This window comes from Aquarana catesbeiana, linkage group LG09, assembly GCF_042186555.1.
Source record: "Aquarana catesbeiana isolate 2022-GZ linkage group LG09, ASM4218655v1, whole genome shotgun sequence".
NCBI classification, from domain to species: Eukaryota; Metazoa; Chordata; class Amphibia; order Anura; family Ranidae; genus Aquarana; species Aquarana catesbeiana.
In genome coordinates this window covers 41,616,592-41,644,306 of record NC_133332.1, presented here as the reverse complement: position 1 = coordinate 41,644,306, position 27,715 = coordinate 41,616,592, and the positions used below count along the sequence as shown (strand labels likewise).

At 53.2% G+C, this 27,715-nt stretch overlaps 1 protein-coding gene across 4 annotated transcripts in view; it reads right to left on the bottom strand.

Moving 5' to 3' along the window:
* The window catches only part of LOC141107544 (class I histocompatibility antigen, F10 alpha chain-like), a 154,532-nt gene that overhangs the window by 97,472 nt on the left and 29,345 nt on the right, over positions 1 to 27,715 (bottom strand). For 3 of the 4 annotated variants that reach the window (XR_012235927.1, XM_073598353.1, XM_073598355.1), the window contains exons 1-2: positions 26,654 to 26,829; positions 20,456 to 20,716 (exon numbers count right to left, since the gene is read on the bottom strand). Coding sequence is in view for 3 of the 4 variants with exons in the window: in XM_073598353.1 (XP_073454454.1) it covers positions 20,456 to 20,716; positions 26,654 to 26,726 (334 nt within the window). In the remaining variant the exon portion in view is untranslated. Of the gene's footprint in view, positions 1 to 20,455; positions 20,717 to 26,653; positions 26,830 to 27,715 lie in introns of those variants that run through there. The other variant, XM_073598354.1, reaches the window with a different exon arrangement.

Below are 27,715 nucleotides of genomic sequence, written 5' to 3'. Positions count from 1 at the left end.
GAACACCAATGATGGGGCACTATTCCCCTCCCCCCAGGAACACCAATGATGGGGCACTATTCCCCACCCCCAGGAACACCAATGATGGGGCACTATTCCCTACCCCCAGGAACACCAATGATGGGGCACTATTCCCCCCACCCCCAGGAACACCAATGATGGGGCACTATTCCCCCCACCCCCAGGAACAGCAATTATGGGCCACTATCCCCCCCCCCCAGGAACACCAATGATGGGGCACTATTCCCCCCACCCCCAGGAACACCAATGATGGGGCACTATTCCCCCCACCCCCAGGAACACCAATGGTGGGGCACTATTCCCCCCACCCCCAGGAACACCAATGATGGGGCACTATTCCCCTCCCCCAGGAACACCAATGATGGGGCACTATTCCCCTCCCCCCAGGAACACCAATGATGGGGCACTATTCCCCTCCCCCCAGGAACACCAATGATGGGGCACTATTTGCCTCCCCCCAGGAACACCAATGATGGGGCACTATTCCCCTCCCCCCAGGAACACCAATGATGGGGCACTATTCCCCTCCCCCCAGGAACACCAATGATGGGGCACTATTCCCCACCCCCAGGAACACCAATGATGGGGCACTATTCCCCACCCCCAGTTACACCAATGATGGGGCACTATTCCCTACCCCCAGGAACACCAATGATGGGGCACTATTCCCCCCACCCCCAGGAACACCAATGGTGGGGCACTATTCCCCCCACCCCCCGAAACACCAATGGTGGGGCACTATTTCCCCCCCCCAGGAACACCAATGATGGGGCACTAACCCCCCCAGGAACACCAATGATGGGGCACTATTCCCCTCCCCCCAGGAACACCAATGATGGGGTACTATTCTCCTCCCCCCAGGAACACCAATGATGGGGCACTATTTCCCACCCCCAGGAACACCAATGATGGGACACTATTCCCCACCCCCAGGAACACCAATGATGGGGCACTATTCCCCCCACCCCCAGGAACACCAATGATGGGGCACTATTCCCCCCACCCCCAGGAACACCAATGATGGGGCACTATTCCCCCCACCCCCAGGAACAGCAATTATGGGCCACTATTCCCCCCCAGCAACACCAATGATGGGGCACTATTCCCCCCACCCCCAGGAACACCAATGATGGGGCACTATTCCCCCCACCCCCAGGAACACCAATGATGGGGCACTATTCCCCTCCCCCAGGAACACCAATGATGGGGCACTATTCCCCACCCCCAGGAACACCAATGATGGGGCACTATTCCCCTCCCCCCAGGAACACCAATGATGGGGCACTATTCCCCCCCCAGGAACACCAATGATGGGGCACTATTCCCCACCCCCAGGAACACCAATGATAGGGCACTATTCCCCTCCCCCCAGGAACACCAATGGTGGGGCACTATTCCCCCCACCCCCAGGAACACCAATGATGGGGCACTATTCCCCTCCCCCCAGGAACACCAATGATGGGGCACTATTCCCCTCCCCCCAGGAACACCAATGGTGGGGCACTATTCCCCCCACCCCCAGGAACACCAATGATGGGACACTATTCCCCACACCCAGGAACACCAATGATGGGGCACTATTCCCCTCCCCCCAGGAACACCAATGATGGGGCACTATTCCCCCCCCAGGAACACCAATGATGGGGCACTATTCCCCACCCCCAGGAACACCAATGATAGGGCAATATTCCCCCCCCAGGAACACCAATGATGGGGCACTATTCCCCTCCCCCCAGGAACACCAATGATGGGGCACTATTCCCCCCCAGGAACACCAATGATGGGGCACTATTTCCCCCCCAGGAACACCAATGATGGGGCACTATTCCCGCCCCAGGAACACCAATGATGGGGCACTATTCCCCTCCCCCCAGGAACACCAATGATGGGCCACTATTCCCCCCCCAGGAACACCAATGATGGGGCACTATTCCCCCCAGGAACACCAATGATGGGGCACTATTCCCCCCCCAGGAACACCAATGATGGGGCACTATTCCCCCCACCCCCAGGAACACCAATGATGGGGCACTATTCCCCCCAGGAACACCAATGATGGGGCACTATTCCCCCCCAGGAACACCAATGATGGGGCACTATTCCCCACCCCCAGGAACACCAATGATGGGGCACTATTCCCCTCCCCCCAGGAACACCAATGATGGGGCACTATTCCCCCCCCAGGAACACCAATGATGGGGCACTATTCCCCCCAAGAACACCAATGATGGGGCACTATTCCCCCCCCAGGAACACCAATGATGGGGCACTATTCCCCCCCCCAGGAACACCAATGATGGGGCACTATTCCCCCCCCAGGAACACCAATGGTGGGGCACTATTCCCCCCACCCCCAGGAACACCAATGATGGGGCACTATTCCCCCCAGGAACACCAATGATGGGGCACTATTCCCCTCCCCCCAGGAACACCAATGATGGGGCACTATTCCCCTCCCCCCAGGAACACCAATGATGGGGCACTATTCCCCTCCCCCCCAGGAACACCAATGATGGGACACTATTCCCCACCCCCAGGAACACCAATGATGGGGCACTATTCCCCTCACCCCCAGGAACACCAATGATGGGGCACTATTCCCCCCACCCCCAGGAACACCAATGATGGGGCACTATTCCCCTCCCCCCAGGAACACCAATGATGGGGCACTATTCCCCCCCAGGAACACCAATGATGGGGCACTATCCCCCCCCCAGGAACACCAATGATGGGGCACTATTTCCCCCCCAGGAACACCAATGGTGGGGCACTATTCCCCCCCCAGGAACACCAATGGTGGGGCACTATTCCCCACACCCAGGAACACCAATGATGGGACACTATTCCCCCCCCCAGGAACACCAATGGTGGGGCACTATTCCCCCCCCCAGGAACACCAATGATGGGGCACTATTCCCCTCCCCCCAGGAACACCAATGATGGGGCACTATTCCCCTCCCCCAGGAACACCAATGATGGGGCACTATTCCCCACCCCCAGGAACACCAATGATGGGGCACTATTCCCCTCCCCCCAGGAACACCAATGATGGGGCACTATTCCCCCCCCAGGAACACCAATGATGGGGCACTATTCCCCACCCCCAGGAACACCAATGATAGGGCACTATTCCCCTCCCCCCAGGAACACCAATGGTGGGGCACTATTCCCCCCACCCCCAGGAACACCAATGATGGGGCACTATTCCCCTCCCCCCAGGAACACCAATGATGGGGCACTATTCCCCTCCCCCCAGGAACACCAATGGTGGGGCACTATTCCCCCCACCCCCAGGAACACCAATGATGGGACACTATTCCCCACACCCAGGAACACCAATGATGGGGCACTATTCCCCTCCCCCCAGGAACACCAATGATGGGGCACTATTCCCCCCCCCAGGAACACCAATGATGGGGCACTATTCCCCACCCCCAGGAACACCAATGATAGAGCAATATTCCCCCCCCAGGAACACCAATGATGGGGCACTATTCCCCTCCCCCCAGGAACACCAATGATGGGGCACTATTCCCCCCCAGGAACACCAATGATGGGGCACTATTTCCCCCCCAGGAACACCAATGATGGGGCACTATTCCCGCCCCAGGAACACCAATGATGGGGCACTATTCCCCTCCCCCCAGGAACACCAATGATGGGCCACTATTCCCCCCCCAGGAACACCAATGATGGGGCACTATTCCCCCCAGGAACACCAATGATGGGGCACTATTCCCCCCCCAGGAACACCAATGATGGGGCACTATTCCCCCCACCCCCAGGAACACCAATGATGGGGCACTATTCCCCCCAGGAACACCAATGATGGGGCACTATTCCCCCCCAGGAACACCAATGATGGGACACTATTCCCCACCCCCAGGAACACCAATGATGGGGCACTATTCCCCTCCCCCCAGGAACACCAATGATGGGGCACTATTCCCCCCCCCAGGAACACCAATGATGGGGCACTATTCCCCCCAGGAACACCAATGATGGGGCACTATTCCCCCCCCCAGGAACACCAATGATGGGGCACTATTCCCCCCCCCAGGAACACCAATGATGGGGCACTATTCCCCCCCAGGAACACCAATGGTGGGGCACTATTCCCCCCACCCCCAGGAACACCAATGATGGGGCACTATTCCCCCCAGGAACACCAATGATGGGGCACTATTCCCCTCCCCCCAGGAACACCAATGATGGGGCACTATTCCCCTCCCCCCAGGAACACCAATGATGGGGCACTATTCCCCTCCCCCCCAGGAACACCAATGATGGGACACTATTCCCCACCCCCAGGAACACCAATGATGGGGCACTATTCCCCTCACCCCCAGGAACACCAATGATGGGGCACTATTCCCCCCACCCCCAGGAACACCAATGATGGGGCACTATTCCCCTCCCCCCAGGAACACCAATGATGGGGCACTATTCCCCCCCAGGAACACCAATGATGGGGCACTATCCCCCCCCCAGGAACACCAATGATGGGGCACTATTTCCCCCCCAGGAACACCAATGGTGGGGCACTATTCCCCCCCCAAGGAACACCAATGATGGGGCACTATTCCCCCCCCCCAGGAACACCAATGGTGGGGCACTATTCCCCCCCCAGGAACACCAATGGTGGGGCACTATTCCCCACACCCAGGAACACCAATGATGGGACACTATTCCCCCCCCCAGGAACACCAATGGTGGGGCACTATTCCCCCCCCCAGGAACACCAATGATGGGGCACTATTCCCCTCCCCCCAGGAACACCAATGATGGGGCACTATTCCCCTCCCCCCAGGAACACCAATGATGGGGCACTATTCCCCCCCCAGGAACACCAATGATGGGGCACTATTCCCCACCCCCAGGAACACCAATGATGGGGCACTATTCCCCACCCCCAGGAACACCAATGATGGGGCACTATTCCCCTCCCCCCAGGAACACCAATGGTGGGGCACTATTCCCCCCACCCCCAGGAACAGCAATTAAGGGCCACTATTCCCCCCCCCCAGGAACACCAATGATGGGGCACTATTCCCCCCACCCCCAGGAACAGCAATTATGGGCCACTATTCCCCCCCCGAGGAACACCAATGATGGGGCACTATTCCCCCCACCCCCAGGAACACCAATGATGGGGCACTATTCCCCCAACCCCCAGGAACACCAATGGTGGGGCACTATTCCCCCCACCCCCAGGAACACCAATGATGGGGCACTATTCCCCCCACCCCCAGGAACACCAATGATGGGGCACTATTCCCCCCACCCCCAGGAACACCAATGATGGGGCACTATTCCCCCCACCCCCAGGAACACCAATAATGGGGCACTATTCCCCTCCCCCCAGGAACACCAATGATGGGGCACTATTCCCCTCCCCCCAGGAACACCAATGATGGGGCACTATTCCCCTCCCCCCAGGAACACCAATGATGGGGCACTATTCCCCTCCCCCCAGGAACACCAATGATGGGGCACTATTCCCCTCCCCCCCAGGAACACCAATGATGGGGCACTATTCCCCTCCCCCCAGGAACACCAATGATGGGGCACTATTCCCCTCCCCCCAGGAACACCAATGATGGGGCACTATTCCCCTCCCCCCAGGAACACCAATGATGGGGCACTATTCCCCACCCCCAGGAACACCAATGATGGGGCACTATTCCCTACCCCCAGGAACACCAATGATGGGGCACTATTCCCCCCACCCAGGAACACCAATGATGGGGCACTATTCCCCTCCCCCCAGGAACACCAATGATGGGGCACTATTCCCCCCACCCCAGGAACACCAATGATGGGACACTATTCCCCACACCCAGGAACACCAATGATGGGGCACTATTCCCCTCCCCCCAGGAACACCAATGATGGGGCACTATTCCCCTCCCCCCAGGAACACCAATGATGGGGCACTCTTCCCCACCCCCAGGAACACCAATGATAGGGCACTATTCCCCCCCCAGGAACACCAATGATGGGGCACTATTCCCCTCCCCCCAGGAACACCAATGATGGGGCACTATTCCCCCCCAGGAACACCAATGATAGGGCACTATTCCCCACCCCCAGGAACACCAATGATGGGGCACTATTCCCCCCACCCCCAGGAACACCAATGATGGGGCACTATTCCCCCCACCCCCAGGAACACCAATGATGGGGCACTATTCCCCCCACCCCCAGGAACAGCAATTATGGGCCACTATTCCCCCCCCAGGAACACCAATGATGGGGCCCTATTCCCCCCCCGAGGAACACCAATGATGGGGCACTATTCCCCCCACCCCCAGGAACACCAATGATGGGGCACTATTCCCCCAACCCCCAGGAACACCAATGGTGGGGCACTATTCCCCCCACCCCCAGGAACACCAATGATGGGGCACTATTCCCCCCACCCCCAGGAACACCAATAATGGGGCACTATTCCCCCCCACCCCCAGGAACACCAATGGTGGGGCACTATTCCACCCACCCCCAGGAACACCAATGATGGGGCACTATTCCCCCCACCCCCAGGAACACCAATGATGGGGCACTATTCCCCCCACCCCCAGAAACACCAATAATGGGGCACTATTCCCCTCCCCCCAGGAACACCAATGATGGGGCACTATTCCCCTCCCCCCAGGAACACCAATGATGGGGCACTATTCCCCTCCCCCCAGGAACACCAATGATGGGGCACTATTCCCCTCCCCCCAGGAACACCAATGATGGGGCACTATTCCCCTCCCCCCAGGAACACCAATGATGGGGCACTATTCCCCTCCCCCCAGGAACACCAATGATGGGGCACTATTCCCCTCCCCCCAGGAACACCAATGATGGGGCACTATTCCCCTCCCCCCAGGAACACCAATGATGGGGCACTATTCCCCACCCCCAGGAACACCAATGATGGGGCACTATTCCCTACCCCCAGGAACACCAATGATGGGGCACTATTCCCCCCACCCCCAGAAACACCAATGGTGGGGCACTATTTCCCCCCAGGAACACCAATTATGGGGCACTATCCCCCCACCCCCAGAAACACCAATAATGGGGCACTATTCCCCTCCCCCCAGGAACACCAATGATGGGGCACTATTCCCCTCCCCCCAGGAACACCAATGATGGGGCACTATTCCCCTCCCCCCAGGAACACCAATGATGGGGCACTATTCCCCTCCCCCCAGGAACACCAATGATGGGGCACTATTCCCCTCCCCCCAGGAACACCAATGATGGGGCACTATTCCCCTCCCCCCAGGAACACCAATGATGGGGCACTATTCCCCTCCCCCCAGGAACACCAATGATGGGGCACTATTCCCCCCCCCAGGAACACCAATGATGGGGCACTATTCCCTCCCCCCCCAGGAACACCAATGGTGGGGCACTATTCCCCCCCCCCGAGGAACACCAATGATGGGGCACTATTCCCCCCCCCAGGAACACCAATGGTTGGGCACTATTCCCCCCCCCAGGAACACCAATGATGGGACACTATTCCCCACACCCAGGAACACCAATGATGGGGCACTATTCCCCTCCCCCCAGGAACACCAATGATGGGGCACTATTCCCCTCCCCCCAGGAACACCAATGATGGGGCACTATTCCCCCCCAGGAACACCAATGGTGGGGCACTATTCCCCCCACCCCCAGGAACACCAATGATGGGGCACTATCCCCCCCTAGGAACACCAATGATGGGGCACTATTCCCCCCCAGGAACACCAATGATGGGGCACTATTCCCCTCCCTCCAGGAACACCAATGATGGGGCACTATTCCCCCCCAGGAACACCAATGATAGGGCACTATTCCCCACCCCCAGGAACACCAATGATAGGGCACTATTCCCCTCCCCCCAGGAACACCAATGATGGGGCACTATTCCCCTCCCCCCAGGAACACCAATGATAGGGCACTATTCCCCTCCCCCCAGGAACACCAATGATGGGGCACTATTCCCCTCCCCCCAGGAACACCAATGATGGGGCACTATTCCCCCCCAGGAACACCAATGATAGGGCACTATTCCCCCCCCAGGAACACCAATGATGGGGCACTATTCCCCCCACCCCCAGGAACACCAATGATAGGGCACTATTCCCCCCACCCCCAGGAACACCAATGGTGGGGCACTATTCCCCCCACCCCCAGGAACACCAATGATGGGGCACTATTCCCCTCCCCCCAGGAACACCAATGATGGGGCACTATTCCCCTCCCCCCAGGAACACCAATGATGGGGCACTATTCCCCTCCCCCCAGGAACACCAATGATGGGGCACTATTCCCCTCCCCCCAGGAACACCAATGATGGGGCACTATTCCCCACCCCCAGGAACATCAATGATGGGGCACTATTCCCTACCCCAGGAACACCAATGATGGGGCACTATTCCCCCCACCCCCAGGAACACCAATGATGGGGCACTATTCCCCCCACCCCCAGGAACAGCAATTATGGGCCACTATCCCCCCCCCCCAGGAACACCAATGATGGGGCACTATTCCCCCCACCCCCAGGAACACCAATGATGGGGCACTATTCCCCCCACCCCCAGGAACACCAATGGTGGGGCACTATTCCCCCCACCCCCAGGAACACCAATGATGGGGCACTATTCCCCCCACCCCCAGGAACACCAATGATGGGGCACTATTCCCCCCACCCCCAGGAACACCAATGATGGGGCACTATTCCCCCCACCCCCAGGAACACCAATGATGGGGCACTATTCCCCTCCCCCAGGAACACCAATGATGGGGCACTATTCCCCTCCCCCCAGGAACACCAATGATGGGGCACTATTCCCCTCCCCCCAGGAACACCAATGATGGGGCACTATTTGCCTCCCCCCAGGAACACCAATGATGGGGCACTATTCCCCTCCCCCCAGGAACACCAATGATGGGTCACTATTCCCCTCCCCCCAGGAACACCAATGATGGGGCACTATTCCCCACCCCCAGGAACACCAATGATGGGGCACTATTCCCCACCCCCAGGAACACCAATGATGGGGCACTATTCCCTACCCCCAGGAACACCAATGATGGGGCACTATTCCCCCCACCCCCAGGAACACCAATGGTGGGGCACTATTCCCCCCACCCCCCGAAACACCAATGGTGGGGCACTATTTCCCCCCCCCAGGAACACCAATGATGGGGCACTAACCCCCCCCAGGAACACCAATGATGGGGCACTATTTCCCACCCCCAGGAACACCAATGATGGGACACTATTCCCCACCCCCAGGAACACCAATGATGGGGCACTATTCCCCCCACCCCCAGGAACACCAATGATGGGGCACTATTCCCCCCACCCCCAGGAACACCAATGATGGGGCACTATTCCCCCCACCCCCAGGAACAGCAATTATGGGCCACTATTCCCCCCCAGCAACACCAATGATGGGGCACTATTCCCCCCACCCCCAGGAACACCAATGATGGGGCACTCTTCCCCACCCCCAGGAACACCAATGATAGGGCACTATTCCCCCCCCAGGAACACCAATGATGGGGCACTATTCCCCTCCCCCCAGGAACACCAATGATGGGGCACTATTCCCCTCCCCCCAGGAACACCAATGATGGGGCACTATTCCCCTCCCCCCAGGAACACCAATGATGGGGCACTCTTCCCCACCCCCAGGAACACCAATGATAGGGCACTATTCCCCCCCCAGGAACACCAATGATGGGGCACTATTCCCCTCCCCCCAGGAACACCAATGATGGGGCACTATTCCCCCCCAGGAACACCAATGATAGGGCACTATTCCCCACCCCCAGGAACACCAATGATGGGGCACTATTCCCCCCACCCCCAGGAACACCAATGATGGGGCACTATTCCCCCCACCCCCAGGAACACCAATGATGGGGCACTATTCCCCCCACCCCCAGGAACAGCAATTATGGGCCACTATTCCCCCCCCAGGAACACCAATGATGGGGCCCTATTCCCCCCCCGAGGAACACCAATGATGGGGCACTATTCCCCCCACCCCCAGGAACACCAATGATGGGGCACTATTCCCCCAACCCCCAGGAACACCAATGGTGGGGCACTATTCCCCCCACCCCCAGGAACACCAATGATGGGGCACTATTCCCCCCACCCCCAGGAACACCAATAATGGGGCACTATTCCAATCCCCCCAGGAACACCAATGATGGGGCACTATTCCCCTCCCCCCAGGAACACCAATGATGGGGCACTATTCCCCTCCCCCCAGGAACACCAATGATGGGGCACTATTCCCCTCCCCCCAGGAACACCAATGATGGGGCACTATTCCCCTCCCCCCAGGAACACCAATGATGGGGCACTATTCCCCTCCCCCCAGGAACACCAATGATGGGGCACTATTCCCCTCCCCCCAGGAACACCAATGATGGGGCACTATTCCCCTCCCCCCAGGAACACCAATGATGGGGCACTATTCCCCACCCCCAGGAACACCAATGATGGGGCACTATTCCCTACCCCCAGGAACACCAATGATGGGGCACTATGCCCCCCACCCCCAGAAACACCAATGGTGGGGCACTATTTCCCCCCAGGAACACCAATTATGGGGCACTATTCCCCCCACCCCCAGGAACACCAATGATGGGGCACTATTCCCCTCCCCCCAGGAACACCAATGATGGGGCACTATTCCCCCCCCCAGGAACACCAATGATGGGGCACTATTCCCCCCCCCCCCCAGGAACACCAATGGTGGGGCACTATTCCCCCCCCCAGGAACACCAATGGTTGGGCACTATTCCCCCCCCCAGGAACACCAATGATGGGACACTATTCCCCACACCCAGGAACACCAATGATGGGGCACTATTCCCCTCCCCCCAGGAACACCAATGATGGGGCACTATTCCCCCCCAGGAACACCAATGGTGGGGCACTATTCCGCCCACCCCCAGGAACACCAATGATGGGGCACTATCCCCCCCTAGGAACACCAATGATGGGGCACTATTCCCCCCCAGGAACACCAATGATGGGGCACTATTCCCCTCCCTCCAGGAACACCAATGATGGGGCACTATTCCCCCCCCAGGAACACCAATGATAGGGCACTATTCCCCACCCCCAGGAACACCAATGATGGGGCACTATCCCCCCCTAGGAACACCAATGATGGGGCACTATTCCCCCCCAGGAAAACCAATGATGGGGCACTATTCCCCTCCCCCCAGGAACACCAATGATGGGGCACTATTCCCCTCCCCCCAGGAACACCAATGATAGGGCACTATTCCCCTCCCCCCAGGAACACCAATGATGGGGCACTATTCCCCTCCCCCCAGGAACACCAATGATGGGGCACTATTCCCCCCCAGGAACACCAATGATGGGGCACTATTCCCCCCACCCCCAGGAACACCAATGATGGGGCACTATTCCCCCCACCCCCAGGAACACCAATGGTGGGGCACTATTCCCCCCACCCCCAGGAACACCAATGATGGGGCACTATTCCCCTCCCCCCAGGAACACCAATGATGGGGCACTATTCCCCTCCCCCCAGGAACACCAATGATGGGGCACTATTCCCCTCCCCCCAGGAACACCAATGATGGGGCACTATTCCCCTCCCCCCAGGAACACCAATGATGGGGCACTATTCCCCACCCCCAGGAACACCAATGATGGGGCACTATTCCCTACCCCCAGGAACACCAATGATGGGGCACTATTCCCCCCACCCCCAGGAACACCAATGATGGGGCACTATTCCCCCCACCCCCAGGAACAGCAATTATGGGCCACTATCCCCCCCCCCCAGGAACACCAATGATGGGGCACTATTCCCCCCACCCCCAGGAACACCAATGATGGGGCACTATTCCCCCCACCCCCAGGAACACCAATGGTGGGGCACTATTCCCCCCACCCCCAGGAACACCAATGATGGGGCACTATTCCCCCCACCCCCAGGAACACCAATGATGGGGCACTATTCCCCCCACCCCCAGGAACACCAATGATGGGGCACTATTCCCCCCACCCCCAGGAACACCAATGATGGGGCACTATTCCCCTCCCCCAGGAACACCAATGATGGGGCACTATTCCCCTCCCCCCAGGAACACCAATGATGGGGCACTATTTGCCTCCCCCCAGGAACACCAATGATGGGGCACTATTCCCCTCCCCCCAGGAACACCAATGATGGGTCACTATTCCCCTCCCCCCAGGAACACCAATGATGGGTCACTATTCCCCTCCCCCCAGGAACACCAATGATGGGGCACTATTCCCCACCCCCAGGAACACCAATGATGGGGCACTATTCCCCACCCCCAGGAACACCAATGATGGGGCACTATTCCCTACCCCCAGGAACACCAATGATGGGGCACTATTCCCCCCACCCCCAGGAACACCAATGGTGGGGCACTATTCCCCCCACCCCCCGAAACACCAATGGTGGGGCACTATTTCCCCCCCCCAGGAACACCAATGATGGGGCACTAACCCCCCCCAGGAACACCAATGATGGGGCACTATTCCCCTCCCCCCAGGAACACCAATGATGGGGTACTATTCCCCTCCCCCCAGGAACACCAATGATGGGGCACTATTTCCCACCCCCAGGAACACCAATGATGGGACACTATTCCCCACCCCCAGGAACACCAATGATGGGGCACTATTCCCCCCACCCCCAGGAACACCAATGATGGGGCACTATTCCCCCCACCCCCAGGAACACCAATGATGGGGCACTATTCCCCCCACCCCCAGGAACAGCAATTATGGGCCACTATTCCCCCCCAGCAACACCAATGATGGGGCACTATTCCCCCCACCCCCAGGAACACCAATGATGGGGCACTATTCCCCCCACCCCAGGAACACCAATGGTGGGGCACTATTCCCCCACCCCCAGGAACACCAATGATGGGGCACTATTCCCCCCACCCCCAGGAACACCAATGATGGGGCACTATTCCCCCCACCCCCAGGAACACCAATGATGGGGCACTATTCCCCCCCCCAGGAACACCAATGATGGGGCACTATTCCCCTCCCCCCAGGAACACCAATGATGGGGCACTATTCCCCTCCCCCCAGGAACACCAATGATGGGGCACTATTCCCCTCCCCCCAGGAACACCAATGATGGGGCACTATTCCCCTCCCCCCAGGAACACCAATGATGGGGCACTATTCCCCTCCCCCCAGGAACACCAATGATGGGGCACTATTCCCCTCCCCCAGGAACACCAATGATGGGGCACTATTCCCCACCCCCAGGAACACCAATGATGGGGCACTATTCCCCTCCCCCCAGGAACACCAATGATGGGGCACTATTCCCCCCCCAGGAACACCAATGATGGGGCACTATTCCCCACCCCCAGGAACACCAATGATAGGGCACTATTCCCCCCCCAGGAACACCAATGATGGGGCACTATTCCCCTCCCCCCAGGAACACCAATGATGGGGCACTATTCCCCTCCCCCCAGGAACACCAATGGTGGGGCACTATTCCCCCCACCCCCAGGAACACCAATGATGGGACACTATTCCCCACACCCAGGAACACCAATGATGGGGCACTATTCCCCTCCCCCCAGGAACACCAATGATGGGGCACTATTCCCCTCCCCCCAGGAACACCAATGATGGGGCACTATTCCCCCCCCAGGAACACCAATGATGGGGCACTATTCCCCACCCCCAGGAACACCAATGATAGGGCAATATTCCCCCCCCAGGAACACCAATGATGGGGCACTATTCCCCTCCCCCCAGGAACACCAATGATGGGGCACTATTCCCCCCCCAGGAACACCAATGATGGGGGCACTATTTCCCCCCAGGAACACCAATGGTGGGGCACTATTCCCCCCCCAAGGAACACCAATGATGGGGCACTATTCCCCCCCCCCCAGGAACACCAATGGTGGGGCACTATTCCCCCCCAGGAACACCAATGGTGGGGCACTATTCCCCCCACCCCAGGAACACCAATGATGGGACACTATTCCCCACACCCAGGAACACCAATGATGGGGCACTATTCCCCTCCCCCCAGGAACACCAATGATGGGGCACTATTCCCCTCCCCCCAGGAACACCAATGATGGGGCACTATTCCCCCCCCAGGAACACCAATGATGGGGCACTATTCCCCACCCCCAGGAACACCAATGATGGGGCACTATTCCCCACCCCCAGGAACACCAATGATGGGGCACTATTCCCCTCCCCCCAGGAACACCAATGGTGGGGCACTATTCCCCCCACCCCCAGGAACAGCAATTATGGGCCACTATTCCCCCCCCCAGGAACACCAATGATGGGGGCACTATTCCCCCCACCCCCAGGAACAGCAATTATGGGCCACTATTCCCCCCCCGAGGAACACCAATGATGGGGCACTATTCCCCCCACCCCCAGGAACACCAATGATGGGGCACTATTCCCCCAACCCCCAGGAACACCAATGGTGGGGCACTATTCCCCCCACCCCCAGGAACACCAATGAATGGGGCACTATTCCCCCCACCCCCAGGAACACCAATGATGGGGCACTATTCCCCCCACCCCAGGAACACCAATGATGGGGCACTATTCCCCCACCCCCAGGAACACCAATAATGGGGCACTATTCCCCTCCCCCCAGGAACACCAATGATGGGGCACTATTCCCCTCCCCCCAGGAACACCAATGATGGGGCACTATTCCCCTCCCCCCAGGAACACCAATGATGGGGCACTATTCCCTCCCCCCAGGAACACCAATGATGGGGCACTATTCCCCTCCCCCCAGGAACACCAATGATGGGGCACTATTCCCCTCCCCCCAGGAACACCAATGATGGGGCACTATTCCCCTCCCCCCAGGAACACCAATGATGGGGCACTATTCCCCTCCCCCCAGGAACACCAATGATGGGGCACTATTCCCCACCCCCAGGAACACCAATGATGGGGCACTATTCCCCACCCCCAGGAACACCAATGATGGGGCACTATTCCCTACCCCCAGGAACACCAATGATGGGGCACTATTCCCTACCCCCAGGAACACCAATGATGGGGCACTATTCCCCCCACCCCCAGGAACACCAATGGTGGGGCACTATTCCCCACACCAGGAACACCAATGATGGGGCACTATTCCCCTCCCCCCAGGAACACCAATGATGGGGCACTATTCCCCTCCCCCCAGGAACACCAATGATGGGGCACTATTCCCCCCCCCAGGAACACCAATGATGGGGCACTATTCCCCCCACCCCCAGGAACACCAATGATGGGGCACTATTCCCCTCCCCCCAGGAACACCAATGATGGGGCACTATTCCCCCCCCCAGGAACACCAATGATGGGGCACTATTCCCCCCCCCCAGGAACACCAATGATGGGGCACTATTCCCCCCCCCCCAGGAACACCAATGGTGGGGCACTATCCCCCCCCCCAGTTACACCAATGATGGGACACTATTCCCCACACCCAGGAACACCAATGGTGGGGCACTATTCCCCCCACCCCCAGGAACACCAATGATGGGGCACTATCCCCCCCTAGGAACACCAATGATGGGGCAATATTCCCCCCAGGAACACCAATGATGGGGCACTATTCCCCTCCCTCCAGGAACACCAATGATGGGGCACTATTCCCCTCCCCCAGGAACACCAATGATGGGGCACTATTCCCCTCCCCCCAGGAACACCAATGATGGGGCACTATTCCCCTCCCCCAGGAACACCAATGATGGGGCACTATTCCCCACCCCCAGGAACACCAATGATGGGGCACTATTCCCTACCCCCAGGAACACCAATGATGGGGCACTATTCCCCCCACCCCCAGGAACACCAATGATGGGGCACTATTCCCCCACCCCCAGGAACAGCAATTATGGGCCACTATTCCCCCCCCCCCCCAGGAACACCAATGATGGGGCACTATTCCCCCCACCCCCAGGAACACCAATGATGGGGCACTATTCCCCCCACCCCCAGGAACACCAATGGTGGGGCACTATTCCCCCCACCCCCAGGAACACCAATGATGGGGCACTATTCCCCCCACCCCCAGGAACACCAATGATGGGGCACTATTCCCCCCACCCCCAGGAACACCAATGATGGGGCACTATTCCCCCCACCCCCAGGAACACCAATGATGGGGCACTATTCCCCTCCCCCAGGAACACCAATGATGGGGCACTATTCCCCTCCCCCCAGGAACACCAATGATGGGGCACTATTCCCCTCCCCCCAGGAACACCAATGATGGGGCACTATTCCCCTCCCCCCAGGAACACCAATGATGGGGCACTATTCCCCTCCCCCCAGGAACACCAATGATGGGATTCCCCTCCCCCCAGGAACACCAATGATGGGGCACTATTCCCCACCCCCAGGAACACCAATGATGGGGCACTATTCCCCACCCCCAGGAACACCAATGATGGGGCACTATTCCCTACCCCCAGGAACACCAATGATGGGGCACTATTCCCCCCACCCCCAGGAACACCAATGGTGGGGCACTATTCCCCCCACCCCCCGAAACATCAATGGTGGGGCACTATTTCCCCCCCCCAGGAACACCAATGATGGGGCACTATCCCCCCCCAGGAACACCAATGATGGGGCACTATTCCCCTCCCCCCAGGAACACCAATGATGGGGTACTATTCCCCTCCCCCCAGGAACACCAATGATGGGGCACTATTTCCCACCCCCAGGAACACCAATGATGGGACACTATTCCCCACCCCCAGGAACACCAATGATGGGGCACTATTCCCCCCACCCCCAGGAACACCAATGATGGGGCACTATTCCCCCCACCCCCAGGAACACCAATGATGGGGCACTATTCCCCCCACCCCCAGGAACAGCAATTATGGGCCACTATTCCCCCCCAGCAACACCAATGATGGGGCACTATTCCCCCCCACCCCCAGGAACACCAATGATGGGGCACTATTCCCCCCACCCCAGGAACACCAATGGTGGGGCACTATTCCCCCACCCCCAGGAACACCAATGATGGGGCACTATTCCCCCCACCCCCAGGAACACCAATGATGGGGCACTATTCCCCCCACCCCCAGGAACACCAATGATGGGGCACTATTCCCCCCCCCCCAGGAACACCAATGATGGGGCACTATTCCCCTCCCCCCAGGAACACCAATGATGGGGCACTATTCCCCTCCCCCCAGGACACCAATGATGGGGCACTATTCCCCTCCCCCCAGGAACACCAATGATGGGGCACTATTCCCCTCCCCCCAGGAACACCAATGATGGGGCACTATTCCCCTCCCCAGGAACACCAATGATGGGGCACTATTCCCCACCCCCAGGAACACCAATGATGGGGCACTATTCCCTACCCCCAGGAACACCAATGATGGGGCACTATTCCCCCCACCCCCAGGAACACCAATGATGGGGCACTATTCCCCCCACCCCCAGGAACACCAATGGTGGGGCACTATTCCCCCCCAGGAACACCAATGGTGGGGCACTATTTCTCCCCCCCCAGGAACACCAATGATGGGGCACTATTTCTCCCCCCAGGAACACCAATGATGGGGCACTATTCCCCCCCCAGGAACACCAATGATGGGGCACTATCCCCCCCCAGGCACACCAATGATGGGGCACTATCCCCCCCCAGGCACACCAATGATGGGGCACTATCCCCCCCAGGAACACCAATGATGGGGCACTATTCCCTACCCCCAGGAACACCAATGATGGGGCACTATTCCCCCCACCCCCAGGAACACCAATGGTGGGGCACTATTTCCCCCCCCCCCAGGAACACCAATGATGGGGCACTATTCCCCCCCCCCCCAGGAACACCAATGATGGGGCACTATTCTCCCCCCAGGAACACCAATGATGGGGCACTATCCCCCCCCCAGGCACACCAATGATGGGGCACTATCCCCCCCAGGCACACCAATGATGGGGCACTATTCCCCCCCAGGAACACCAATGGTGGGGCACTATTTCCCCCCCCCCAGGAACACCAATGATGGGGCACTATTTCCCCCCCCCCCCAGGAACACCAATGATGGGGCACTATTCCCCCTCAGGAACACCAATGATGGGGCACTATCCCCCCCCAGGCACACCAATGATGGGGCACTATCCCCCCCAGGAACACCAATGATGGGGCACTATTCCCCCCCCCCCCCCGGAACAGCAATTATGGGCCACTATCCCCCCAGGAACAGAAATGATGGGGCACTATCCCCCCAGGAACAGAAATGATGGGGCACTATCCCCCCAGGAACAGAAATGATGGGGCACTATCCCCCAGGAACAGAAATGATGGGGCACTATCCCCCCAGGAACAGAAATTATGGGGCACTATCCCCCCAGGAACAGAAATGACTGGGCACTATCCCCCCAGGAACAGAAATGATGGGGCACTATCCCCCCAGCATCAGCAATGATGGGGCACTACTACCCCCCCCCAAGGAGCAGCAATGGTGGGGCACTATCCCCCCCCCCGGGAACACCAGTGATGGGGCACTTGTCCTCCCATAAATACTAAGATGATGAGCAAGCTGCAACCTTATCGCAGCTCAGTGCTCACGTGACCAGCTGCTTCTCTCCTCTCTCTTTTCGCTCGAGGCAGCAAAGCTAGCGTGGCTGAGAATACCGCGCTGACATCAGCAGAGAGGAGGAGAGAGGCGGACGTGTCACATGAGAGCCGCTACGAGATGTATACAGCAGCGCCGGCTTTTTACACAGGGGATTGTAACACTCGGACGGAGGCGGGACTGAAAGGCAGGGAAGATGGTGTGTGCCGTTCGCAGACCAACTAATCGATAATGAAAATCGTTGACAGCGATTATCGATTATTATCGATTAATCGTTTCAGCCCTAGACACAACGCATGTTTTCACAATGCTGGGCAAAGCGTGTGATTTCTGTATAGGTTGTCACACAAAAGGGAAACACACAGATGAGAACGCAGCTTAAATGGTAACACAAGATCGAAGTGCGTTTCCGTGTGTTTTTGATACGCACAGCAAAGTGTTCATTTTCTGTGCTCGTTGTTTGCTGCTTAGAAACGCACAGATACAAACGCAGCCTAAGTGCCGATACAAGCACAACATGTATTTCTGTGTGTTTGTGAAATGCAGAGCAAAGCACATGTTTTCTGTGTGAGTTGTCACACTTTCAGAAACAAGCAGATGTAAACGCATGTGTTTTGTAAATGTGCAGCAACGCACATGTGTTCCTATTCAGGCTGCGTTTGGATCTGCACATTTCTGAATGTACAACAACCGGCACAGAAAATGTGGTTTACAAGTTATGTTGTGATCACATCTGTACATGTCTTTTTCTTCTAATTATCACCAAGACAAATCCAGATGAGAAGAGAAACAGATCACACCTGATATTGGACCAATCAGCTTGTTTTACCCCCTAACTGTCATCATGATGATCCTGTACTCCATTACATCTGTATGGCTGTCAAAGGGTTCAAATAAGACCCACAATCTGTACAGAGAGAAATCTGCTCCTCCCATTGCTGACCTTCTCCTAGAACTGATGACTGTCTGACTATTTTTGTACTAATACTTTGATTCACGCACATGGGAAAAGCATGCAGCAAGTGAAGTCAGAGAGAAGACAAAGTGTATGTCAGACAAAAACTTTTCTTTCCAGTTTTGGAGAGAGAGGGGGAGGGATTACACCTCCTGCAGAGTTTTTATTGCTCCCCGGGGCTCCATTACAGAGAATTAGGATCATTTCCTGTCCTGCTGACAACATTTCACCAAACAGGAAGTGGGAAAAACTCTGCAACAAGGACAAAGCCAGAATTAAATATCTGACATGAGTTCTAGTCTTCCTCTGCTCTATTACATAAAATCATACTTATTTCTAACTGTGTTGCTGTTGGAGATTTCCCCCAACTTTCTGTTTGGTAAAATGTAGTCAGTAGGACAGGAAGTGAGTGTAAAAACCTGGCAGGGGTACTTACCTTTCCCCACTTTATTCAAAACTAAGAGGAAAACTTTTGAGCAGACATCCACTTTATTCTATCTGCTTGTTCTGGGGTCATGACCCCAAATCTATGGAAAGTAATGAATCCGTATGACAGGCCGGCAGATAGGAGCCGAGTATTAGAGATCAGCTATGGTGTCCTCCATATCTCTCTCACTCCAGGTTTCCTAGAAGAAGTAGTTGTGTATATTTTATAGGTGAGGAGATAATTCTGATCAGATGAGGGAGGAATTTATTGATCAAGCTGTGATCTTCTATAAATCTGTCTCATAGAATGTCTCATCTCTCCAGGGTTTGCCCCCCTCCCCCCCCCTGTATCCTGTCTGCAGAGTTTGTATTCCGTGTAATAAAGAAATAGAAATGTAAAAATTCTCTCACCTCCAGTCTGATTGAATCGGCTCATCAATATCTGTACATTGTGCTTGGAAACAGCCTCATTGCCCTGATTTAATTGTGTGTTATAATCCCAGTAATCAGATCCCAGTTTCTTCATCCACTCAGTCTTGGGAAGAAGCTGACGCGTGTCACTGTTATAATTTGTTATCTCCTTATCATCAATATATCCGACTGAAGAGTACACAGGGAGTCCGGATCCCGGAGAGGAGACTCCAGTGTAATAATACCGCAGAGAGTGACTGTCTGATAGAGAGATACAGAGTGTTATATATACATCCTGTACACATCACAGTAGAATGTATATAATGATTACATACAGAGTGTTATATATACATCCTGTACACATCACAGTATAATGTATATAATAATTACATACAAGTCTCATCACTGACCCTGATCACTGCCGGAATAAGAAGATCACATCATGTCTATTCAGTGTGAAGAGAACAATGTAGTGAAATAATCCCTCCAATGTGATAAAGATGATCTTAATTTACTATTATTAGTAGAACAATCCCATCTATGAACTGTCATTCCAATCTTTTATCTCTGACCTCCACTCACCATAATGTATGATGTAATGGCAGCCAGTCCTGTCCCTCTATAATACCATGGGGGGGGAGGTGGGATTAGGTCTTGTAGTGTCACAATGATGTATGAAAGTAATATTGGCAGCATTGCAGCTTTATTATAACTGCTGTAGAGGGAATCAGATACTCTCAGTGGTTTATGAAAGCAAATAAAGAGCAGATATAAATCCTTACAGTACATCGCATTGTGGGTCCTGTGAGGGTGCAGATGGTTGCCCCTATAGAGCTTGTAATCATTAACCACTTCAGCCCCAGAAGAATTGGCCCCTCAATGACCAGAGCACTTTTTACAATTTGGCACTGCGTCGCTTTAACTGGTAATTGCGCGGTCATGCAATGCTGTACCCAAAATAAATTTGTGTCCTATTTTTCCCACAAATAGAGCTTTATTTTGATGGTATTTGATTGCCTCCGCGATTTTTATTTTTTGTGATATAAACAGAAAAAGACCGAAAATTTTGAAAAAAAACATATTACCTACTTTTTGTTATAAAAAAAATACAATAAACTCAATTTTAGTCATACATTTAGGCCAAAATGTATTCAGCCACATGTCTTTGTTACAGAATCACAAGCGATTGAAAAATGACAAAAAAAATACACAAAGTTGTCTCTAAATGATATAATGCTCACACATGCCATGGTTATATGTGGAACTACAACCCAAAATACATTTGGTTGCTTCTCCTGAGTATGGGGATACCACGTGTGTGAGACTTTTTGGGAGCCTAGCTGCGTACGGGGCCCCGAAAACCAATCACCACTTTCAGGATTTCTAAGGGTGTAAATTTTTGATTTCACTCCTCACTACCTACCACAATTTCGGAGGCCATGAAATGGCAAGATAGCACAAAGACCCCCAAATGACCCCATTTTGGAAAGTAGACACCCCAAGCTATTTCCTGAGAGGCATGGTGAGTCCATGGAATATTTTATATTTTGTCACAAATTTCAGGAAAATGTATTTTTTTTCTTTTTTACACAAAGTTGTTACTAAATGATATATTGTTCAAACATGACATGATTATATGTGGAATTGCACCCCAAAAAACATTCTGCTGCTTCTTGTGAGTACAGGGATACCACATGTGTGGGACTTTTTGTCTAACCGCATACAGGACCCCGAAAACCAATCACCACCTTCAGGCTTTCTAAGGGCATAAATTTTTGATTTCACTCCTCACTGCCTACCACAGTTTTGGAGGCCATGAAATGCCCAGATAGCACAAAACCCCCCTTGGGGTGTCCACTTTCCAAAATGGGGTAATTTGGGGGGGGTTTGTGCTATCTTGGCACTTTATGGCCTCCATAACTGTGATAGATAGTGAGGAGTGAAATCACCATTTTGCACCCTAATGCCGCGTACACACAAGCGGACTTTGACAGACTAGGTCCGGCGGACTTTCTTACGAATGGACTTGCCTACACAAGATCAACCAAAGTCCGATGGATTCATACGTGATGACGTACACCGGACTAAAATAAGGAAGTTGATAGCCAGTATCCAATAGCTGCACTAGCGTCGGTTTTTGTCCGTCGGACTAGCATACAGACGAGCGGACTTTGACCAAACTCGAGTGCGTGGGAAAGATTTGAAACATGTTTTATTTCTAGGTCCATCAGACTTTTGGGGAAAAAAAGTCTGCTGGAGCCCACACATGGTCAAATTGTCTGACAGAGTCCGGTCCGCCAGACCTAGTCCGTCAAAAAGTCCACTCGTGTGTACGCGGCATTAGAAATCCTGAAGGTTGTGATTGGTTTTCAGGGTCCTGTACACGGCTAGACTCCAAAAAGTCCCACACATGTGGTATCCCCGTACTCAGAAGAAGCAGCAGAATGTATTTTGGGGTGTAATTCCACATATGCCCATGGCATGTTTGAGCAATATATCATTTAGTGCCATTTTCCCGAAACTTGTGGCAAAATATAAAATATTCCCTGGACTCTACATGCCTATCAGCAAATAGCTTGGGGTGTCTACTTTCCAAAATGGGGTCATTTGGGGGGGTTTGAACTGTCCTGGCATTTTATGCACATTTAGAAGCTTATGTCACACATCACCCACTCTTCTAACCACTTGAAGACAAAGCCCTTTCTGACACTTTTTCTTTACATGAAAAAAAATTTTTTTTTGCTAGAAAATTACTTTGAACCCCCAAACATTATATATATTTTAAAGCAAAGGCCCTACAGAATAAAATGCAGGCAAAATTGGGTAAATTAAGCACACTCTGGGTAGGGGTGCAATATTTTCAGAGGGCAGACATGTTTAAAATAAAGTTCATGGTGATTAGTCCATATAAACGGTACATAAACTGGTATCTGAGAAGGCTGCCTGCTTGTAGATAGAAGTGGATCTGAAACATAGACAAAGAAAAAAGTGGTGCCTTCTAAGCATAGCAAATCAGTCGTTTTAATAAGTTTGGTGTATGATAATAACAGATGCACAAACAGAGGATGGAGAATAGGCATGTAACATAGAAGTCATCCACACTTGTGCAGAAGGAGCAGACTGTAGCCTGGTGTGAGCCGTGAAACCGTCCCTTGTAATGACTGCAGTGGTGGAGCCCAGCGCTATCGATATCCTTCGCCCGGGGGCCTGCGCTTTTGCTATATTTCCTCAGAACGCTTCATCTCTTGCAGGTATGTAGATATTAAACATCTATTTCTATGTCTAATATCTACATACCAGCAAGAGATGAAGCGTTCTAAGGAAATATAGCAAAAGCGCAGGCCCCCGGGTGAAGGATATCGATAGCGCTGGGCTCCACCACTGCAGTCATTACAAGGGACGGTCTCACGGCTCACACCAGGCTACAGTCTGCTCCTCCTACAGAATAAAATGGTGGGTGTTGCAATTTTATTTTCATACAGTATAAGCGCAGCGATTTTTCAAAAGCAATTTTTGGGAAAAAACACTTTTTTTTTAATTTTAATGCACTAAAACACACTATCTTGCCCAAATGTTTGATGAAATAAAAAAGATGATCTTATGCCGAGTACATGGATACCAAACACGACATGCTTTAAAATTGGGCACAAACGTGCAGCGGCGACAAACTACATACATTTTTAAAAGCCTTTAAAATCCTTTACAGGTTACCACTTAAGACTTACAGAGGAGGTCTACTGCTAAAATTACTGCCCTCAATCTGACCTTCGCGGTGATACCTCACATGCATGGTGCAATTGCTGTTTACATTTGACGCTAGACAGACACTTGCATTTGCTTTTGCACGTGAGCACGGGGCACAGGGGTGCTTTTTTTTTTTTAATTTGCTTTTTTATTTTAATTTTTAAACTGTTCCTTTCATTTTTTTTATCATTTTTATGGTTATCTCAGGGAATGTAAATATCCCCTATGATAGCAACAGGTAGTGACAGGTACTCTTTTTTGAAAAAAATGGGGTCTATTAGACCCTAGATCTCTTCTCTGCCCTCAAAGCATCTGACCACATCAATATTGATGCTTAGATATGTGGAAAAAAATTGCTCTGATAGAGAAGTAGTTAAACACAGTCTGTGTACCCACATAGAGATTTATGTTCTCTTCCTGCTCTGTGTGACACCCATTATCTGGACAGGAAGTAAGGGAAAATCTCTCTCATAGCACAAAGAGTAAGAAAATGCTGCCAGATGTCCTAATCATTCCCTAATCTATCCAAAACTGGAATAGAAAAATTTATCAACGGAGCTGTTTAGCTTTAAAGAATACCTAGAGCCAAAACATTTTTTATTTTTAACCACTAAAGGACCAGCCTCGTTTTAGATTTTAGGTGTTTACATGTTTAAAACAGTTTTTTTGCCAGAAAATTGCTTAGAATCCCCAAACATTATATATTGTTTTTTTTTGTAACACCCTAGAGAATAAAATGGCGGTCATTGTAATACTTTTTTTTTGCGCCGTATTTGCGCAGTGGTCTTATAAGCGCACTTTTTTTGGAAAAAATTCCCTTTTTTGAATAAAAAAATAAGTCAATAGTAAAGTTAGCCCAATTTTTTTTATATTGTGAAATATAATGTTATGCCAAGTAAATTGATACCAAATATGTCATGCTTCAAAATTGTGCCGCTCGTGGAATGGCGTCAAACTTTTACCCTTAAAAATCTCCATAGGCGACGTTTAAAAAAATCTACAGGTTGCATGTTTTGCGTTACAGAGGAGGTCTAGGGCTAGAATTATTGCTCTCACTCTACCGGTCACGGCGAAACCTCACATGTGTGGTTTGACCACCGTTTTCATACGCGGGCGCTACTCACGTATGGGTTCGTTTCTGTGCGCGAGTTCGTCGGGACGGGGCGATTTAAATATTTTTTTTTTTACTTTTATTTTATTTAATTTTTCACTGTTTTCAAAAAAAAAATTTGGATCACTTTTATTCCTATTACAAGGAATGTAAACATCCCTTGTAATAGAAAAAAAGCATGACAGGTCCTCTTAAATATGAGATCTGGGGTCAAAAAGACCTCAGATCTCATATTTGGACTTAAATGCAATAAAAAAAAAATAATAAAAAATGTCATTTGAAAAAATGACATTGAAAAAATGTGCCTTTAAGAGGCATGGGCGGAAGTGACGTTATGACGTCGCTTCCGCCCTGCAGTGTCATGGAGACGGGTGGGGGCCATCTTAGCCGCACTCGTCTCCATGCACAACCACTGAGAGGACGCGATCGCCTCCGCCGCTACCAACGGCTCCGGTAAGCGGCGGCAGGCACCGGATCGCAGCGGCCCTCTCCCGCCACCGATGAAAGTGAATTTGCGGCGAATCCGCAGTAGGGACCACTTTTATCTGAAAGACGACCGCCGCACGAAAACGGTGATACCGGGGTTATGGCAGCTAGCTGTTGCCATAACAACGATATCCGTCCTCAAAGTTAGGACGTACATCGGCGTGCGCTGGTCGGCAAGTGGTTTTTAAGTAGTTGTGATGATACTTTATGGTTGTGAGGAGGTTTCCTTATATGTATACTTCGTATGGTGATAGAAATACACTGCTTAAGATGGGTCAATGTTTCATTAAAAATCTTTTTAAAAATTTTTTTGTTTTTCTACAAATGAAATCTGTTTATTATTATAATTTTTTTGTATACTTTGCTACATTTTTCATATATGATTAAGTGCCTTAAAAGTCCACTTAGGGGAATCCTCTCTATCTCTGATGATACTGTATGTTCAGTTTTACTAACACATGTCAACTTTGTTCAGGCATTAAGGGGTTAATATCACCCTAAATATTTATAATTTAGATCACACACATGAGACTGAACACAGCGCCCCCTCCAGGATGAGATCTATAAGAGGAAATAGGTGTGATGAGTGAGAAGGTGAAATGTATTGTCAGCTGATACATTGTAATGTCTTCTGACCCCCTGACCTCTCCGTCCATCATCAGCTCCGTACACAAGATCAATAAAGATCCTTCAGAGCCTGGAGAGCCGTATTGTCATCTTCACACAGACAGGACATGGTTGTCACTTCCACAATACTTCTACCTTTATCACTAAACATTGATTTCTACCATTCTATACAACACTTGGAGGAAATCCCCCCCACTGACAAGATGTCATCTATATTGTCCTCTACTTACCACACTCCACCCCTGACACCCCCAGAATAATCAGGATGAGGGGGATCATCATCTTCATCCTCCCCGCTGTCATCTATAGAGAGACCCCAAAACACGACAACCTTCCACTTCACCCAGATCAGGACAGTCTGTGTACAGGAAGGCGGAACTCTGTGCTGATTGGAGGAGGCTTTCTCTCTCTCCAATAGGAAAATGAGGAGATGGAGGATCAGCAGTTACCAGGCAGAATAGCATTATGAAGGTTTGAAATGAGAAGCCACAGTGAAAGTAAGTAAAAGTGAAATCTGCAGACATTCCACCAATAGAATTCTAGGAAACCACCAAAACCCCCAATCATCTCCTAATACCGGGCATGGGAGAGATCTACAGGAAATCCCAAAGACCAATCACAGGAGGGATCTCTACTTATTGATCTATAGAGAACCCTCCACTCCAGAGAAGGAGCTTATAATCTAAATGACCCCCCACTGACATATAGACACACTCAGGACAATGCTGGGGAATCCTGATCATCTAGAACACGGGTCTCCGAGTCAGGGGCAGGACAAGCCAGGCCCAGGATCATATGGAGGACACATCTGATTCTGTACAAGGATAGTAGAATACCTCCCAATTTTTTGAGATGGGAATGAGAGACACCTATTAGCAAATGTATGTAGACATAGGACACCCCCCCGCCACACCCCATTAAATGGAGAATTATAAAAAAAATGGATTAGGTAAACCCACAAGTGTTTTTTTTTACCACTAATATTCCTTTATACTGCTTTTTGACATTTACAAATGCAGAAATGTAGAAACTGGATGAAAGGTTCAGCACTGGGAAACAGTTATTGAAAGATAAACAGTGCATTTTATATACAACTTTACAGATTAGAGCAAAATAAAGAGGAAGGAGGGACATTGTTCCAAATCAGGGACAGTTGGGAGCGATGTAGTAGCTGCATGGTGGCCGGTGTCTTGCCGAATAAGTTCCTTCGGCGGATAGGTTCCCCCCCTGTACTGCGCAGGGCCTGCGCAGTACGTACTACTGTCGGCCGCCGGAGATAGCCGAAGCTCAAA